General features: G+C 36.4%; 2 protein-coding genes and 1 long non-coding RNA gene across 3 annotated transcripts; 1 reads left to right on the forward strand and 2 right to left on the reverse strand.

Annotated features, from left to right (window-relative positions):
• Positions 1–204: 204 nt before the first annotated feature.
• LOC142626471 (uncharacterized) lies at positions 205–4455 on the reverse strand. Its single transcript, XR_012842510.1, has 2 exons — positions 2467–4455; positions 205–2315 (listed from the first exon to the last, which is right to left on the reverse strand). It is a non-coding gene; the product is annotated as an uncharacterized LOC142626471 (long non-coding RNA).
• A 562-nt stretch (positions 4456–5017) lies between these two features.
• On the reverse strand, positions 5018–5425 carry LOC142625167 (uncharacterized). The gene has a single exon (XM_075798864.1). The coding sequence runs from the start codon at positions 5423–5425 to the stop codon at positions 5018–5020; it is 408 nt and encodes a 135-aa protein (XP_075654979.1).
• Positions 5426–11393: 5968 nt separating this feature from the next.
• LOC142625851 (rho GDP-dissociation inhibitor 1-like) lies at positions 11394–13670 on the forward strand. Its single transcript, XM_075799587.1, has 5 exons — positions 11394–12137; positions 12285–12351; positions 12647–12865; positions 12969–13093; positions 13190–13670. Exons 1-5 carry the CDS (start codon positions 11874–11876, stop codon positions 13268–13270), a joined length of 756 nt encoding a protein of 251 aa, XP_075655702.1. The 5' UTR covers positions 11394–11873; the 3' UTR covers positions 13271–13670.
• The last annotated feature ends 5478 nt before the right edge of the window (positions 13671–19148 follow it).

Raw genomic sequence — 19148 nt, forward strand, 5'->3', positions numbered from 1 at the left:
TGATCAACGCGATCTGAAGTACCCATTTTTTTAAAATCGAACAAACCACATGTTTATTAACCACAGGTCTAATAAGGTGAGCGTGAGACCTTATCCTATACATTCATTTTTTATATTAAAGATCTCATATGAAAGATAAAAAAATATTGGGAAAATTGCAGTGAATCCCTTTAAATATAGGCGGCTTTTGGTTTGCTTGATGTTATATGAAGTTGTAATGTTACATTATCGTAATCTCATATTCTTTTTTTTTGAGAAATCCGAACATGTATTCAATAAATCAACAGAAACTTCTATCAAACATTACTAGAGTGGTAGCATCACTATGAATGTCTTCTAACCAAATTTGAGAAATCGGGGATCCTTTAGCTAAGTTAGCCAACTTATCAGCAACACCGTTTCCTTTGCATTATACATTGGAGAAAGCAAAGGATCTAAAGGTCGATAAAAGTTGAAGAGAATCCTCAATCAGGTGGCCAAAAGGTGCCAGGCAAGCCTCCTCTGAGTTGAGAGCTTTGATAATGATCTCAGCATCTCCTTCAAAGACAACCTCTTGTAAACCAATATCCTTGGCAAAAGATATAGCTTTCCTACAAGCTAAAGCTTCTACATCCTCAATTGATGGTGGCAAGGCAACCCTTTCAGAAAGAGCACCAATAACTTGGCCTTCGTGATCCCTAATGACCACTCCCAGCCCAGCTGCAACTATGTCCTTAAAAATAGCACCCTCAAAGTTGGCCTTGAACCACAGGCAGGGAGGTGGAGACTAGTGCATTATAGGAGAGGGCTGCAGTGGATAAGAGGGCAAGTCTTGGGCTATTTGGAATTCCCGTAGTCACTTAACAGAATCGGCATGAATCTTGGAATATGGCAGAGATGGTGAGTCTAAACGAGCAGCATTTCTTTTATACCAAATGCTCCATGAGATAAATGCAAACCGTTCTACTAATTGTGGAACCTGAGCATTGAGGATTCCCATGAACAGGTCCTAGAAATTGACAAAGTGTTTCGATAGCTGTGGTCTGCAAAATTCCTCCTCCCACCAAATTTCTTTGACAACATAACAGTCCCAAAGAGCATGGATGGTGTCTTCTGCTTGGTCACGGCAGCAATCACCAGTATCATTTGTGGTAATCTTCCTTCGGAAAAGATTTCCCTTAGTTGGGAGTGAATAAGAGCAAGCCCACTGTAAAAAAAGCTTAATTTTATTTGGGATGTCAAGCCTCCAAATTTCTGTCCAAAAGGCGTTGTTGAGAGCAGGATTTGAAGGCCCTGGTTTAGCAGTAGAATCTGATTCGGCTAGAATACGATAAGCAGACTTAGTAAAGTACACACCATTCTTTGTTTTCCTCCAAATGCGGGTATCAATAGACCTACAAGAGCTCAGTGGGATGCTGAGAATATTCTGAGCTTCATGAGGTAGAAATTCATCCAGCACCCGGTCCTCAATCCAGCTAGTACCTTCATCATTCAACAACGCGCAAACCTTAGAGTTTGCTGGGAAGTTTTTAAGAGGAGAGATTACCTTACTAGAGTGCAAGCCTCTGGTAACCATTTGTCGCCTCTGATCAGAACACTACGACCATCACCAATACACTAAGCTGACCCCAAATCAATGACCTTCCAAGCCTTGAGAATGCTTTTCCAAGCATAAGACCCTTGAGTTTTAACCCCTCTGTCCATGATAGAGCAAGATGGAAAATACCTTGCTTTGAAAACCTTGCAAAATAGAGAATCTTGATTGTGTAGTAATCACCAAACCTGTTTCCCAAGAAGTGCAAGGTTGAAGTTTTCAATCTTCCTAAAACCCAATCCTCCTTGAAATTTTGGTAGACATAGTTTATGCCAAGAAATTCAATGAATTTTGCGCTTGTCACCTCTATATCCCCACCAAAACTTTCGAATGAGTGATTCAATATCTTTACATAAGCATTTTGGCAGCTTAAAGCAATTTATGGTGAAAGTCGACATCGCTTGCAAAATGGCTTTGATCAAAACCTCCCTACTTGCCTATGAGAGTAGCTTTTCCTTTCACCCCTGGATTTTGTGCCAAATTCTTTCACGAATATAGCTAAAGCTTTGTTCCCCCCCCAAAGGAAGGTAATCCCAGGTATTTCTCAAAATAGGCAGTGACCAAAACTCCCAGCCTACTTTTGATTAAATCTTGAGTTTGTTGGTCCGTGTTTGAACTGAAAAAAAAAGCTGTGTTTTCTCATGATTGATTTGCTGGCCAGATGCCAATTCATACTTGTCCAAAAGTTCCAGTACAGAGCTGCAATCATGATCGTTCGCTTGACAGAAGAGCAAACTGTCATCTGCAAAAAACAAGTGAGTAACTTTAGGCCCATCTCGGTAGAGAGAGACACCCTTGATTGCTCACTATTCTCAGCTTGCTTATAAGTGCATGTAAACCTTCTACACACAAAAGGAAAAGATAAGGCAACAATGAGTCTCCTTGCTTGATACCTCTTAGAGGTTGGATTAGGCCATGGGGTTCACCGTTAATCAACATCGAGAAGGAAACAAACCGAATGCAAGAGTTGATCAAATCAAACCATTTCCTCTCAAAACCCAATCTGTCCATCAAGCTTTCAAGAAAACTCCATTCAACACAGGCATACGCCTTGCTCATGTTTAGTTTCAAGGCCATGGAGCCTGTCTTCCCAGTTCTTTTATTTTTTAGGTGGTGCAAAGTTTCAAAAGTTACAAGGATATTGTCTGTGATGAGGCGGTTTGACATGAAGGTACTCTAAGATTCAGACACTAGTTTAGGAAGGCTTTTTTTCAAGTGATTGGTTATGGTTTTAGAGATGAGTTTGTAAATGAAATTGCAAAGGTTGATAGGTAAGAAATCTTTGGCTTTTTTCTAGGGATTTTATCTTTGGTAAAAGGCTAAGGATGGTTTGGTTGATGTTGGGGGGTATAACACCTATATTGAGGATAGACAAGGTAGCTGCAAGGACAACTGCAATGACAAAGAGGGGAGGCATACCATCTGGACTGGGAGCTGTGATAGCTTTCATTTGTTTCAAGGCTTACTCCACCTCCACTGTTGTGTGGTCCTTAGTCAGTTTCCTATTCATCTGTGGTGTGACTTTCCTCTCTATCCCCTACAGGATTGAATCAAATATGGAAGGGCAGCAGTTGTAAATAGTTCTTGGAAGTAATTGACCTTTGCCTTCCCAATTTCCTGCTCTTCCTCAATCATGGTTCCATCCTCCCTAATTTGCTTGGAAATAAAATTTCGACGATTCTGTTGGTTAGCCCGGCTACAAGAGTAGCTTGTATTGAGGTCTCTAGCTTTCAGCCAATTCACACTTGATCTTTGCTGCCACATACAATCTTCCTTGACCCTTAAATCATAGACTTCCCCCCTCAGGATCCTCACTTGCTTATGGTTACGTCTTGACATTGATAATGCCTCAGCTTGGGCTAGAAGCTTTTTCTTCTGGACTAGTAGGCTTCGGATATGGCCAAATGATAGTCTGTTCCAAGTTTGCAATTTTGTTCGACAAGAATCAACTTTGGTAACCAAATTACTCATTGGACAACCAGTATGGTGGCCTTCCCAAGCGCTCTTAATCACCCTTTTACAACGCTTGTCTTCATCCACATGGCTTCAAAACGGAAAGGCTATCCTCGTTTGTAGAAGCGAATATTCTCATCATTAGAACAGATCCACAAAGGAAAATGGTCAGATAAAGAGCCCAACATATGATAAAATCAAACAGAAGGGAACATTTGAGACCAAACAAGTGTGGCTACTCCTCTGTCCAAATGGATCCATGTAACCACTTATTACACCATGTGAATGGTGAACCAACAAACCCCAAGTCCCTGAATCCACTGAAATCCAAAGCCCCTTTAATGTCCACCATTTGTCTTTCGCGCCTAAGCATCCCACCCGTTTTTTCCTCTGCGTTCACAATTTTGTTAAAATCCCCCACACAAAGCCAAGGGAGATTTAATTGGAGAAATAAGTGCTTAAGTAGTGCCCAAGAGTGTTCTCGGTTGGCTGTTACCGGATTTCCGTGGAAATCAGTAAAACGCTAGGCGTCATCCACTCCAGGGTTGACTATGGCATCAATGAAAGTTGGAGTTGAACTTTGTACCTGCAAATCAATACCATTTTTCCAATACAAAGCAAGACCTCCGCTTGTATTATTTTGAGGCACTATTAACAAATTTTCCAGTTCTAGCTTATGACAAAGGTTCATGAGAAACTTATCTTTTGATCTGGTTTCCATGAGGAACACGATTGATGGAGACTGCTTCTTCACCATTTCAGTAAGTTCAATAACTGCTCGTGACTTCCCCAAACCACAACAGTTTCAACTGATGCAGTTAATGGAGATCGGCGTGACTGGGAAACAGCCATCGCTGCTGGGAATGGAGAAGGGACATCATTGTTTGAGGGAGTTGACTATTTGGTTGGGCGTAAGTCCTCAGGTTGGACAGGATTTCTCTTGGACTTAATTAATAGTATAGTTGAACTTGGGGATGGCTCCTTTACCTTTCTAGTAAATCTGGTCCTTGTGCCTTTTTCCTTGGGCTTAGGCTCGAAAATCCCATTTTTTCTCTCTGGCTTCATGCATGCCAAAGGGCCTTTATACACAACATGCCCATACATGGGCTTTTGACATGGAGTAGGCTGAAAGTTATCATTGGGCTTTGATGGTGGGGGTTGGACCAAAGGAATAAAAAAATCCCGCATACTCTTATTTTCAAAAGAGTTGACTTGCTTAGTTATAGTAACCAAATCTTTGCTTACGAAATTTAAGCCTAAATCCTTGTCAATCTCTTCTAGGGTTTCCTCGAAATCAGTCACCATTGAAGAATCATGCAAACTTTCCTTATTACTCACGTTGAATTTTGGGCTAGTTCTGTTCTGCACCGTCACTTCTTGTTGGGCTGATGAAGAACTGGAATATTTCTTTTTCATCCCTATATTATCCCTATCCTTACTGTTGAGCCAACGTTGGTAATCACGATCATCATAGGTGACCAATCTGCACCATTAGCAGAAAGTTGGACGGCATTCATACTTCAAAGCAGCCCAACCAATGACCCTACCCTCCAACCATATTTTACGAACCCTGCTGATAGGTTTGGATATATCAATCCTGACTCTCATGCGAAGATAACCGCCTCTGTTTACTTCTTCTTCCAAATCTATCATTTGGAGCAAAGACCCTATTGAGCTTCCTATTGAATTGCAAAATTCTGCTGTCATGTAATGCACCGGGATATCGTGGATTTGGATCCAAAAAGAAGCAAACCAGAAGGGAATAGCAGAGATAGGAATGTTTTCCACTACCCTCTCCAGAATAACCAAATGCTTGTCATAGGACGAAGGTTCGTGTTCCAAAACTCTTTCCAAGTCGTATTCGTCATCGAAGTCAAAAAACAACTTGCTATCCCCCATATCTTTGATCTTGAATTCCTTTTGGGTTCACCATAGGGGTTTAAAGGTGCGTGCAACTAATTCTATGTTCACCGTTCTTCTAGTTAGAAACTTCGCTGCCAAAAGGATATGTGGAGAGAGCGACTCCTTAGAGCACTTTACCCCCGATTCCTCTTCATCATCTAGTTTCAGGTTACACCAAAGCCCCCTCTAAAGCCTCCATCAGGGGTTGAGGGGAAGAGATTTGAGATGGAAAAGCCTACTGAGTAGCCAGCCACTCGAGAGTACATGAAACTTGTATGGAGACAAGGATTGGAAAGTTCCACTACTTTAGGTTTTCACAACGAAAACCCTAGAGAGGCAGAGAGCGACCTATCTATTTTCAGAATCATTGTAATCTTATATTCATGTAATCACATTACCTTAATATGACGTTAAGGTGTTTAGTTCATTAAATCATATTTCAATCATAATCCAAGAATGTAATAAATTGATTGAAAATAGCCTCAATGCCAAAAAATGCCAAAATTACCCTTGAACCCAAAAATACCATTGGAAGACGCAACAATGACCAAATTAGCCCTAAAACCTCAAAAAAAAAAAAAAAAAAAAAAACACACACACACATATACATGAAATCTAAAAATTGACCAAAATACCCTAGGAACTTCTAAAATTACCAAAAATACCCTAAATCTAATGAAAATGACCAAAATATCCCTAGAAACCTCAAAACGACCAAAATAGTCTTGAAATCTAAAAAATGACCAAAATACCTCCAAAATCACTAAAATGACTAAATACCCCTAAAATCTCTAAAATGACTAAAATACCCCCAAAACGACCAAAAATACCCCGAAATCTTTTAAATGACCAAAATAGTCCTAAAATCTCTAAAATGACCATAATACCCCTAAAATTGCTAGAATAAGCAACAAAAAAAAAAAAAACCACGAAACCTCGAAAATGATCAAAATATTCCAAAACATCTAAATGATTAAAATACACCCGAAATCGCTAAAATGACCAAAATGCCCTAAAATCCTCTAGAATGAGCAAAAAAACTTGAAACCTCTAAAATGACCCAAACACCCCCAAAATCTCAAAAAGACCATAATACCCCTATAACTTCAAAATGAACAAAATACCTCTAAAACATCAAAATGACCAAAAATACCCTGAAACCTCTAAAATGACCAAAATATACCCAATCCTATGAAATGACCAAAATTTCATTGAAATCTCCAAAATATCCTAAAATATTTAAAATGGCCAAAATACTCTTTAACTTCTAACAAAAAATATTCTGGACCTAAAAAAATGACCAAAATACCCCTAAAAACACTAAATGAAATAAAATAACCCGAAACCTTTGTTTATTTTGAACGTTTTAGATATTTTAGACTAGTTTTAAAGTTTCGAGGTAGTTTAGTTATTAAGATGGTTTTGGGTATTTTTGATGATTTTATAGGTTTCGAGGTATTTTTGGTCCTTTTAGAGGTTTTAGGGTTATTTTGGTCATTCAAGAGGTTTTAGTGTATTTTTGGTTGTTTTGAAGTTTTGGGCGTATTTTGGTCATTTTTAATGATTTCGAGGGTATTTTGGCATATCTAGTGCTTTTCAGGGGTATTTTGGTTATTATGGTGGTTTTGAAATTTTTTTCATCATTTTAAAGGCTACAGAGGTATTTTCATCATTTCAAATGTTTCAAGGGTATTTTGATTATTATGGTGGTTTTGAAATTATTTTCGTCATTTTAAAGGCTTGAGAGGTATTTTGGCCATTCTACTCGTTTCGGGGTATTTTTTAGTCATTTTATATATTTTGGGGTATTTTGATCATTCTAGTGGTTTCAAGAGTATTTTGGTCATTTTAGAGGTTTCTAGATTTTTTTTTTTTTTTGTCATTTTAGAGGTTTTGAGATTTTTTTTTTTTTTTTTTGTGTGTGGTCATTTTAGAAGTTTCAAGGCATTTTTGCTCATTTTAGAGGTGTTGGAGGTATTTTGGTTATTTTAGAGGTTTTACAGTTATTTCATTAATTTTTTAGGTTTTGGGGTATTTTCATCATTTTTTAGGTTTCAAAAGTTCAAAACTTCATTCACTTTTCCATCTCACACTCTCACTCTTCTCTCTCGATGCCCTCTCACTCTTAGTCTCTCTCAAGTCTTACCCACTCATATTTATTTAAACAATTTCTTATTGGGTTTGTAATTTAATACTTGTTTTAGGTTTGTAAGTTATTTCATGCTTACTTTAGATTTGTTTTCATTATGGCTGTGATAATTGAAACTTGAAACTAGTAGGCATAACTAGCAGTGTATATGGTACACTGTTACGAACATTATGGTTAATGCTTGTTAATTTTGTTTTTTTGTTTTTTTTTGTTATAGGTTATATTTGTTTGACATGTATAATTGTGTATGGTTTATTATCATGGATTTATATATATGTGTGTGTGTGGTACTTTTAGTTTACTTTCAATACATCATGGGTTCTTTTTCGTCTTTTACATATTTGTGTTATTTTTTGTACGTGCAAGTTAGATTTTTAGAGGATTCTCAAAAAAAAAAAAAAAGGTTAAATTTTTAGAGATGATTTTATGCTAACCCCTAAACGTAACAAGAGCATATTTAAACAATTAAACACCATTTTGTCAAAGATTTAAAATGGTATTTCTCTACTAATAAAATGAGGTTGCAGAAGCCTAAAGAAAGTATATACGATGCTCTCTTGATGGAACAGAAACTAAACTACTAGTTTCTAGTAATAAACCTCAAATCCATGAGGGGTTTCCCTGAATCCACAAGGAGAAGAAAACTAGAATCCACCAGAGAAATAATTTGACAAAAAGTTTGTGTTTATTGATAATAGTTTGATTTGCCTCTGATGGCTACAAAGCATATAAATACTAAGAAAAATGTCTAAAACTCCAATTCGCATAATTACGCAATTGGGTGATAAAATACTGAAATTTACCAAAGATAGCAAAATTGAGTTAAATGCGGAATTATAAACTACTGATCTTAAGGGTCATTCTAAAACAGACAGGACCTTATTTTGACTTTTAAACTAAAAGTTATTAAGGAAAAAACAAATATTACTATAAATAACAAAAACACTTTTTTTTGGGCCTTAACGAAGGATTTTGCCTAAATTTAGACAACACTCATAACATGAGTCTAGATCAGAATGCCGTTTCCCTTCAACCTGCCAAATTTCATGCAATTCCAACATTGTTGCCCCAATGGCCTCTACCAGCTCCTCCTTTAATCTTGCGTTGTGACTTCCTGCAAACCTGTTGCTCTAAGGAAGAGCAAGAGCAAACTAAATAAAGAGACAAAGACAAAACATTACGTGGAAAACCCCATGACAAAGGGGTGAAAAACCATGGTGAGGACCAAGGATTTGGTGTCCATACTCCTGCACTCCTTTTCAATGAGACTGATACTACACTTTTTTCTCTCTAGTAGTAGAGAATTCTTTCTAGTTTAAGAAAGTATGCGCATTGGATCACCTATTTCTATGTAGTTTGGAGTACATTTGCGCAGAAAGCAAGTACCCAAGCAATTTTGCACTACAAACTCGGAAATTTCAATGAAATTTTCCACTTCCACTCTCAGTTCATGGACTTCCGAATTTCAATTTGGCCCAAATGAGGTACTAATGAAAAGCTCGTGATACCAGTTTTCATTCATGCCAAGTACACAACTCAACAACTTTTAGTACAGAAATTACAAGCACACGGACACAATGCCCAAATACATTTATGCCGAAGTTATCCATTTTCGTGACTTCAAATTGTACGCTTGGATTTTTTGCACCTGGAGCTTCTCCAATTAAAACTTGTCTAATTCTCTTACAATGCCTCATTCGCGTTGATCCAACATCATTTGACCCTAATCCAATATCTTGATTTAAGGTTATAGGGCTTAGTCGATTTGGTCTCTAAAGCCTTGAGTGTTATCTTTTATAAATACAAAAAAATTTCAATTAATTGGGTGTAGGAGTGTGCAAATAACTCGTTGATTCGCCAAAACCGACTTAATTCGCCAAAAAATCCAACTTGTCAAGTTGGGTCGGTTTTTAGGGTTTGGTAGGTTGGATTGGATTGTCAAAAAAAATCTTTACAGTGGGTCGGGTTGGGTGCGGGTAAGCAAATTCTCAAATTTACATAACCTAACTTGACCCATCTTTATTTAATATTTATTTAAAAAATATGTTATTTGATTTTATATTATTTACTATTTTGTTTATCAATTGTGTTGGAATAGAATTATATAACATCTTACTAACTATAGAATAATAAAACTAGTTCATTTTTTTTTTCTCATCTGAATTGAGATAAAAGTATTTGATATCTAACTAACTAAATGAAATGTAATTTGGTTTGATTATTTGTGTTGATTTGATGTACTAACAATATAAATTTGTTGCTATTGTACAGGTTTATTAGGTTATATTTGTGTTGGTATTGTACTAATGCTCAATTAAAAAAAAAAAACTGTCCAACCCAGTCCAGGTGGGTTGGACCCCTATGATAAGTTGGGTTGAGTTATATTTTTTTTTCAACCTACCCATGAGATTTTTTTCAACCCGCCCATGAGGGGTTTAGATTGAAAAAACCCCTCAACCTAACCCAACCCGACCTAACCTATACACACACTTGCTTGGGTGGCATGAAATATTTGGACGAGAGTTACGGGTCAAAACAGGATGAAAAAGAAAAACAGTTTATATAAATGGATTCTTTTGCACACCTTATTATAACTCTCCTAAATAAGTTACTTTAAATCCATCTTCTCATAAAAGAATTCAAATAACAAAAATAAGATTGTTGTCTCATTTCCATCATTTACTATTTCTTTATCATTTTAATATTTATTTATTTACTATTCCTTTATTAACTGCCAAGCGAGTGATAAATGAAAATATTCCGGAAGCAGTGCTTCCTCCTATAAAATGAATAGTGAGTTTTATTATAAATTTAATTAATTAGATTTACTATTATGTGAGTAGAAAATATAATGCTCTCAGAGTACGGAATAATTACAATTTATTTTTCCATAAGGACATTTATTTAATTGGGACATCTAAAAAGAGACATGTGGATTGCTTTACAACAATGCTACATATATAGCAATTTTCTCAACCTTCTTCTCGAAGGTGGCAACTTGTGATTAGCTTAATTGCAATATCACTTTCATAAGAGATTACTACCGACATCACTTTTGTTATACACAAATCACAACCCACCACTTTAGAAATTTTTTGTGTATCTAGACTTATTATTATTTTTATGGGATGCAATAAATCTAGGCACAAGATATTTTTCATAATATATTGTTGATATGGCCAGTTATGATTGGTACATAATAAAAGTAATGTCAATAGTAGACTCATGTGAAAATGATGTTACTCTAAGCGCAATATGTTATTTCAGCAATTGTAAAAAATGTGAAAATTATTATGTACCTAGTGTTACTTTGTAACAATTCTAACATACTTAACGGACATGATAAATTTGAAAATATGACATTTGCAAATATAACTGCTCTTTTTTATCAAACCAAGACACTAATTAAATTTTGGTATAAACAAGATTCAAACCTAACTACTTATTTGATGATAAAAGATTTTACCAATTGAGATGATAACTAAAACCCACTTTTATCGTTTATCCTTTATTTACAGTCTATTTATGAACTTTTATAACCTGAATTTGATGTATAAATGTCACGTTCCAATCGCATCACAATGTGATAGCTAAATTTTATTTTGATACTTTACGAGGAAGAAGAGGATCTTTTGCACAACCTTTGTCAAAAACATTACTTACCAAGAGGTAAAAAAATAAAAAATAAAAAATAAAAAATAAAGTATACGTGCACATGCAAGTCATTAGACTGGGAATCACAATAGGCCCACAGCTAAAGCATGTATCCAGCGGTAATTGAATTACTTTTTATTTGTGGTCTCCTGTAGAATAGTTGTGGTCTCATGTAGTTCATAATATGTACAAGTTATATGTGTCATGGAAGAATTGGCAAAGAAAAAGTCGGGCCTGGGATGGACCGCGAAATTGAAAAACCTGACAGATCACTCACCTGCAACTGCACCTGCACCTGCACCTGCACCTGCTCCAACTTTAGCGGTTTCTTTTCTCCTACTTTATAATATCAACCCCATGTATTCCAACTGCTTTTAATTTTCTTTACTTTAAGGTTCTCTCTCTCAAATCCAACGTTAACCATAATTCCTGTCGACCTCCAGCTCTTCCCAAGGATATAGATAGAAAAAGATATAGAAAAAAAGCACCCAATTTTAGTATTATTGGCCCTCTAAATTTGGCACAAAGTTGGAAGTGCTACAAACCAACTTTCAACAAAAGCTCCGTTCTTCTTCTTCACCAATCAGCACGAACTCTTACCCATTTTGTCTTTTGGGGAAAGTTTATTTGAGGAAAAAAAATATGTCGGCTGCTGTGGGAGCTGCTATTTCTGCAACCAAGGATGTTACCTTCAATCCTCAAATGGAAGAAGAAGAGCTCATGAATAAAAAGAACAACATGGTTGGTGGTGAACCAAGCCGGCTCCCAAATAGTGATAATGGCCATGAAAATGATCATGAAGATGATGATGAGCCAGAGGAAGAGGATGATGTAAAGTTGAAATCTAACAAGGAATTGGACCTTGGTCCTCAATTTTCTCTCAAGGAGCAGCTAGAAAAAGATAAAGTATATATATGATTTTCCTTTTTTTTCTTTTTTCTCTTCTCTCTTTCAATTTTGCATGGTTGGATGAAGAAAACTTTTTAAGTTTGGTTTTTGTCTTTTTTTGATGCGTGTGTTGTTTAATTGCTCTTATATTTTTGTCTCCTGAAGGATGATGAAAGTTTGAGGAAATGGAAGGAAAAACTTCTTGGAAGTGTTGATCTCTCTGCTGTCGGAGGTATATCTCTGTCTTGGGTTAACATAAATTAGGACTCTTATTATTAGAAACCAGCTTTCCTTTTAGCCTTTTCGGTAAATTTTAGGCTAAGCTACTCATGTTAACTGCCATTTCTTAATTTCTTCCAAATGTTTTACTAAAACCATAGAAAGCAGCTTAAATTGTTAGCCATTCTGCAGATTCATTTCAGCTCTCACATGTTTTTTGCTTGACACCCAAAAACAAAAACAAAAACAAAAACAAAAAATCCTAAATGTTTTGAAACTAAGATATCTGCATTCTATTATTGAATCAGAGAGTAAAGAACCAGAAGTGAAGATGCAAAGCCTCACAATACTATGCCCGGGGCGACCAGATCTCATTTTGCCAATTCCATTTGGTAACAAATCTAAAAGGATTCTTTTCACCCTCAAGGAAGGAAGTCAGTACCGCCTCAAATTTAGCTTCACCGTCTCCAACAATATTGTCTTGGGCCTCAAATACACTAACGTTGTGTGGAAGACCGGTATGAAAGGTATAGAAGCAAAGTTTTTCATTAATTAGCATTCATATCATTTAACTCTTAAACCTTTTGCATCCATTCTCTTACATATGTTAGTCATGAAATTCATTTACAGTGGACAATTCAAAGAGAATGTTGGGAACTTTTAGTCCTCAGCAAGAGCCTTATACGTGTGAAATGGAAGAAGAAACCACCCCTTCTGGCATGTTTGCAAGAGGCACTTATTCTGCGAGAACCAAGGTAATTAAAGTAAACAAACTAATTTCAGAATTAAAAATTAAGAACAAATAAAAAAAAATACTTTGCATTAATTTAGCTCTGTTGATTTTGTCTCAGTTTGTGGATGATGATGGAAAATGCTATTTGGACGTGTGTTACTACTTCGAAATTCAAAAGAATTGGCCAAAACCCTCTTAAGGTCTTATCTGATATTTTACTGGCATTGGCTTGGTAGTGCTTCAAGTGATCACTTTAGTGTAGAGTGATTTTCTTCGCCTGGTATGTTGTATCTTGTACAAATGGCAAATGGGGCATCCATGTCTTGATTCCATTGAACTACACCACTGTACATGTCCTGCTTCCTCCTCCTGCTCATCATTATTGATCGTCATGTTCTGCTTATCTTCTCCTCTCTATAATTTTTACTTTTTTTTTTTTTTTTTTTGAGATTTTTCTGTAGTATGAGTCTGATTTCAATCCCATTTGTCTCAAATATAGTAGATGTATTTCTTAAATGGAACTTCAAGTTACACATGGTGTAACTCTTTTCAATGTTACACCAATCCATAACTTTTTATTACATATTTTTATTGGATTACATAACTTTTTATTACGCATTCAAATTTTTAATATTTGAAAACTTAGTGATTAGATTACTTTTTTTTTTTGTTACTCTTAATATGTATGTCAAATTTTGTGTTTATTTAATGTTATTTAGCATATTATTTACAAACTTATGTTTTGTATATAATTTTGAAGTTAGAAAAACTAAAAATTTAGTCATTTTATGATAAGACAGTTATTAAGTTTTGATAATTTTGATATGTTACAAGTATGGAGGCTATAAGAAGTTAACATAATCCAACAATTGATTTTTCATGTAATTGTCAAAATATTTTCAATGAAAATTTATGGAGTAGTGTAATATATCATAGAGTTGATTATATTGGATGTAATTTGAACATAACTATAAGTATAGTTAGGTTCAAGTTACACATTGTGTTTTTTAAATATTGTTAGACTATTTATATTTTTTTTACTGAATATAAATTTTGATAAATCCACTTAAAAATTACATTTTTTTTTTTATATCTTCAATTTTACCAAATTTCAAGATAATAATCATATATCAATCACCATATCATCTATAAAATGTTTAAATTTTATTATTTTAAAAAATATTATGTAAAATAAAATTTCTAATAGTAAATAACATTCAATTGTTACAAAACTTGATATAAGAATTGTGGGGTCATGGATTTTGGGATTTGGCCGAGGGCATGTGGTTTTGGCCAAGAGTATGTGGTTTTGGCCAAGAAGCATGGGTGGTCCGAGTCCAAGGAGTACTATTTCCTCAGATAAAGCCAAACGCAAATCTGATATAGATCCTAATAATCAAGGATGACCTTCCAGGAAGTTCTAATGATAGCAACGAGTATCATGAATGTACAAGAGGGATAAGGACTAAAAAATATCTAAGGAAAAACTGCTACCACCGCATTAATGAGGAAGTGACCTCTGAACAGTATTATAACAGCCTTACAGCCACCCCAGAAGACTTTTAGAGGGGCTGATGGGACAACCATCAACTGTCTACATGTGGTCCACGTGTAGGGTAAGGATGAAGGGAGAGATGTAATATAAATAAGGGTAGAGATCCCAGAGAAGGGGGGAGGGGAAAAGGAGAAGAGAAAGTACTATAGCAATCTCAACAACTCCTGTAACCATTGTCATCAAATATATGCTAGAACAGAGCTCCTCGGACTGTGCTGAGAACCAACTTTCTCGCACAAACTGGGTTCAATTCTTGTTGGCTCATCATTCAAAACTATATTAACTGTTATCCAAGCACTAAAACCTAGCTCTTTGACCCACTCTCTACAAATTTATTATACTGGGTTCACTGGGCCAAGATCCCTTATATTTTGGGCTTAGTCTGAAAATTGTGTCCCTACAATTGGCGTCGTCTGTGGGAAGAGCTTGTGTGATAGTGAGTACAACGGTTAAATATGATACAATTACGCCCCCATCAATAAGAGTCCCTGTGGAAAGTCATTGTGGTGGCCAGTTTGCTATGTGAGCAAGTCACTACATGAGGCACACAGTTGTTGTCCTAACTTAGCTTTCGCTCAGGTCTATACTACAAAGTACGGATTATACGGGGAGGATTGCTGAATGGGGCACAGTTCTGGGAGCTTTTGACATCAAGTACATGCCTTGTACCTCTGTCCTGGGCCAGGTCCTCGTGAATTTGGTGGCCGAGTTCGCTGAACCTCCATTAGAGGAAGTGGCAGCAACATATGAGCAATTCAAAGGGGCTTTGCGGCGGGGTTAGTTCTTGAAGGTATATATTGATATCTTCTAATCTATTGAAGTGGTTAAACAAAACCTTAGCTATGTCGGGTCCTCAGACCTCCTGCTTTGGGGAAATTAACACACATTGGCATCTATTGAAGTGGTTAAACAGAACCTTAGCTATGCCGGGTCCTCGGACCTCCTGCTTTGGGGAAATTAACACACACTAGCATCTTTTGAAGTGGTTAAACAGAACCTTAGCTATGCTGGGTCCTCGGACCTCCTGCTTTGGGGAAATTAACACACACTAGCATCTTTTGAAGTGGTTAAACAGAACCTTAGCTACGCCGGATCCTCGGACCTCCTGCTTTGGGAAAATTAACACACACTGGCATCTTTTGAAGTGGTTAAACAGAACCTTAGTTATGTCGGGTCCTCGGACCTCCTGCTTTGGGAAAATTAACACACACTGGCATCTTTTGAAGTGGTTAAACAGAACCTTAGTTATGTCGGGTCCTCGGACCTCCTGCTTTGGGAAAATTAACACACACTGACATCTTTTGAAGTGGTTAAACAGAACCTTAGTTATGCCGGGTTTTCGAACCTCCTGCTTTGGGGAAATTAATACTCACTGACATCTATTGAAGTGGTTAAATAGAACCTTAGCTATGCTGGGTCCTCAGACCTCCTGCTTTGGAGAAATTAACACTCATTGGCATCTTTTGAAGTGGTTAAATAGAACCTTAGCTATGCCGGGTCCTCGGACCTCCTGCTTTGGGGAAATTAACACACACTGGCATCTATTGAAGTGGTTAAACGGAACCTTAGCTATGCCGGGTCCTTGAACCTCCCGCTTTGGGGAAATTAACACGCACTAGCATTTATTGAAGTGGTTAAACAGAACCTTAGCTATGCTGGGTCCTCGGACCTCCTGCTTTGGGGAAATTAACACACGCTGGCATCTTTTGAAGTGGTTATACAGAACCCTAGCTATGCCGGGTCCTCGGACCTCCTGCTTTGGGGAAATTAACACATACTGACATCTTTTGAAGTGGTTAAACAGAACCTTAGCTATGCCGGGTCCTCGGACCTCCTGCTTTGGGGAAATTAACACACACTGACATCTTTTGAAGTGGTTAAACGGAACCTTAGCTATGTTGGGTCCTCGGACCTCCTGCTTTGGGGAAATTAACACACACTGGCATCTTTTGAAGTGGTTAAACAAAACCTTAGCTATGCCGGGTCCTCTGACCTCCTGCTTTAGGGAAATTAACACATAATAATGTGAGAAAGTTAACACTTCATGACATCTCTCTTCAAAGTGTTTAAACTATAACTCAATCATGCATCGGTCCTCGGACCAGATGATGTGAGAAAGTTAACACTTCATGACATCTCTCTTCAAGGTATTTAAACTATAAACTTAATCATACCTCGGTCCTCGGACCATATACTTTGGGGAATTATCATTTCACAACATCTATTTGTTTCTCACTAAGTGTCAAGACATGCCCAAAATTATAACCAAATCCTCAGATTGGTAGCTCTGAAAGGAGAAATTCACAGTATAAATATGGGGCGCTTGAAACGACACTCCCACAAGTGTAAATCAAAGGATCAAAGCAGAATCAACTCTTAAGAATTCAAAACCCCACTTTTCTCCTCGGATGCGAGGAGAAAATCGGAGTTTTTAGGGGCTATTGTGGGGTCATGGATTTTGGGATTTGGTCGAGAGCATGTGGTTTTGGCCGAGAAGCATGGGTGGTTCGAGTCCGAGGAGTACTATCTCCTCAGATAAAGCCAAACGCAAATCTGATAGATCTTAATGATCAATGATGACCTTCCAGGAAGTTCTAATGATAGCAACGAGTATCATGAATGTACATGAGGGATAAGGACTCAAAAATATCTAAAGGAAAACTGCTACCACCGCATTAATGAGGAAGTGACTTCTGAACAGTATTATGGCAGCCTTACAACCACCCCAGAAGACTTTTAGAAGGGGCTGATGGGACAACTATCAACTGTCCACATGTGGTCCACGTGTAGAGTAAGGATGAAGGGAGAGATGTAATATAAATAAGGGTAAAGATCCCAGAGAAGGGGAGAGGGGAAAAAGAGAAGAGAAAGCACTATAGCAATCTCAAAACTCCTGTAACCATTGTCATCAAATATATGCTAGAACAGAACTCCTCGGACTGTGCCGAGAACCAACTTTCTCGCACAAACCGGGTTCAATTCTTATTGGTTCATCATCCAAAACCATATTAACTGTTATCCAAGCACTAAAGCCTAGCTCTTTGACCCACTTTCTACAAATTTATTGTATTAGATTCACTGGGCTAAGATCTCTTATATTTTGAGCTTGGTCTGAAAATTGTGTCCCTGCAAAAATAAAGATAAAATATTAAAAAATAAAAGAGATTTTTAAAATTTTAATCTAACAAATATTTATTAGGGGTTGTAATCCGAATCCAATAGATCTAACTTTTAACTTCTGCTTTTACGCTTTCCAAAGCAAGGTGCCAAAAGGCAGGTCAATTTGTTGGTGGTCCAAACGGTTTTAATATGACCCAATCGATTCAGAACACGAAAAGAAGGTATAGAGAAAAGATGTTATTTGATGGGACCATATATTGCCTTTTCCTCGTTAGTGTTGAATAGATTAAGGTACCTGGAATCTAATGACATTTTTTAGAATTTTGAGAGGCGTTACCGATTAAACTAACTAAAATTTATCTATCAGTTATTTCTTTGTGTTTATAATAAATTCTATCGAAAAATAGTAGTAGCAATTTAGTTAATTATTGTTGTACACAGTATACATATTTTAAGAAAATCTGAACTATCGCGTGCATTTGGTGCGGTGGTCACTCTACAGGTATAAATGTTTGTGGGGTTAAGGTCGGAATTCAAGTCTCCAGGAGGAAGTTTCACACACATATACACTTAGATTAGACTAGAGTAAAAATTCTATCTTGTATAAAAAAAAAAAAAATCTGATTTTAGTTATAATAATTGTAAAATCGTATTTTCGATCCGTATATATGTACAGTAAGATAATGATTACTCTAGCAATATGGCCCCTTTGGTTTATGATGAATGAGATGGACAGGATGGTTCCTGGCCATGGTTTTAGTTAGACCGTTGGTCACTTAATAATTCATAGTTGTTCTGTCAACAGAAATCTTGGTCTAAACCAGAAATTACCAATCCGTTAAACCATCCAATTCCAATCAAACACTGCCACTGAGGCTTCAATTAGTTGTTGGCAAAACTAATCATCAAAATCATCAGGGTAGTTAAAGAGCATGAGTGTGTTTGGTAGTATGGAATATATGGCAGCTGTGGCGGTAAGTGAAGAAATATTTACTAATTAATTCAATATGATTTTGGTATCGCATCTACGTGCGAAATTATATAACTAATTTCTCGTTTGCTTTAATTATTACTCAACTAGTTTTTTTGAGGGTGAATTACTCAACAAGTTGAATTGATGTTTACACTACAGAACACTCTATCAAGCATTATGCAAAAAAGACATACTTTATTTGAAAATTATTCATTTCATATTTCAGATATTATTTAAGATGTGCAGTGTCACGTCATTTATATTTTTAATTAAAGCAGCACTTTTTATGCAAGATCCTAACGCTTCTTCATTTAAAATGGATCCATTAAATAATATTTTAAACCTAAAGATGTATATAGTATCACAGCATAATTTCATATTAAAAACTAAAATTTTAAGTGAAAAACTCTCTTTTTAAGTGAAATTGAG

This window comes from Castanea sativa, chromosome 2 (genome assembly GCF_040712315.1).
Source record: "Castanea sativa cultivar Marrone di Chiusa Pesio chromosome 2, ASM4071231v1".
Lineage (NCBI taxonomy): Eukaryota > Viridiplantae > Streptophyta > Magnoliopsida > Fagales > Fagaceae > Castanea > Castanea sativa.

What these genes read in the sequence shown, in the direction of transcription:
- LOC142625167 (XM_075798864.1), bottom strand. Translation starts at nt 5,425, where the DNA reads ATGGGGGATAGCAAGTTGTTTTTTGACTTCGATGACGAATACGACTTG.
- LOC142625851 (XM_075799587.1), top strand. Translation starts at nt 11,874, where the DNA reads ATGTCGGCTGCTGTGGGAGCTGCTATTTCTGCAACCAAGGATGTTACC. An exon ending in AGCAGCTAGAAAAAGATAAA is followed by an intron (nt 12,138 to 12,284) that starts GTATATATATGA and finishes TGTCTCCTGAAG; the next exon opens with GATGATGAAAGTTTGAGGAA. An exon ending in GTGGAAGACCGGTATGAAAG is followed by an intron (nt 12,866 to 12,968) that starts GTATAGAAGCAA and finishes ATTCATTTACAG; the next exon opens with TGGACAATTCAAAGAGAATG.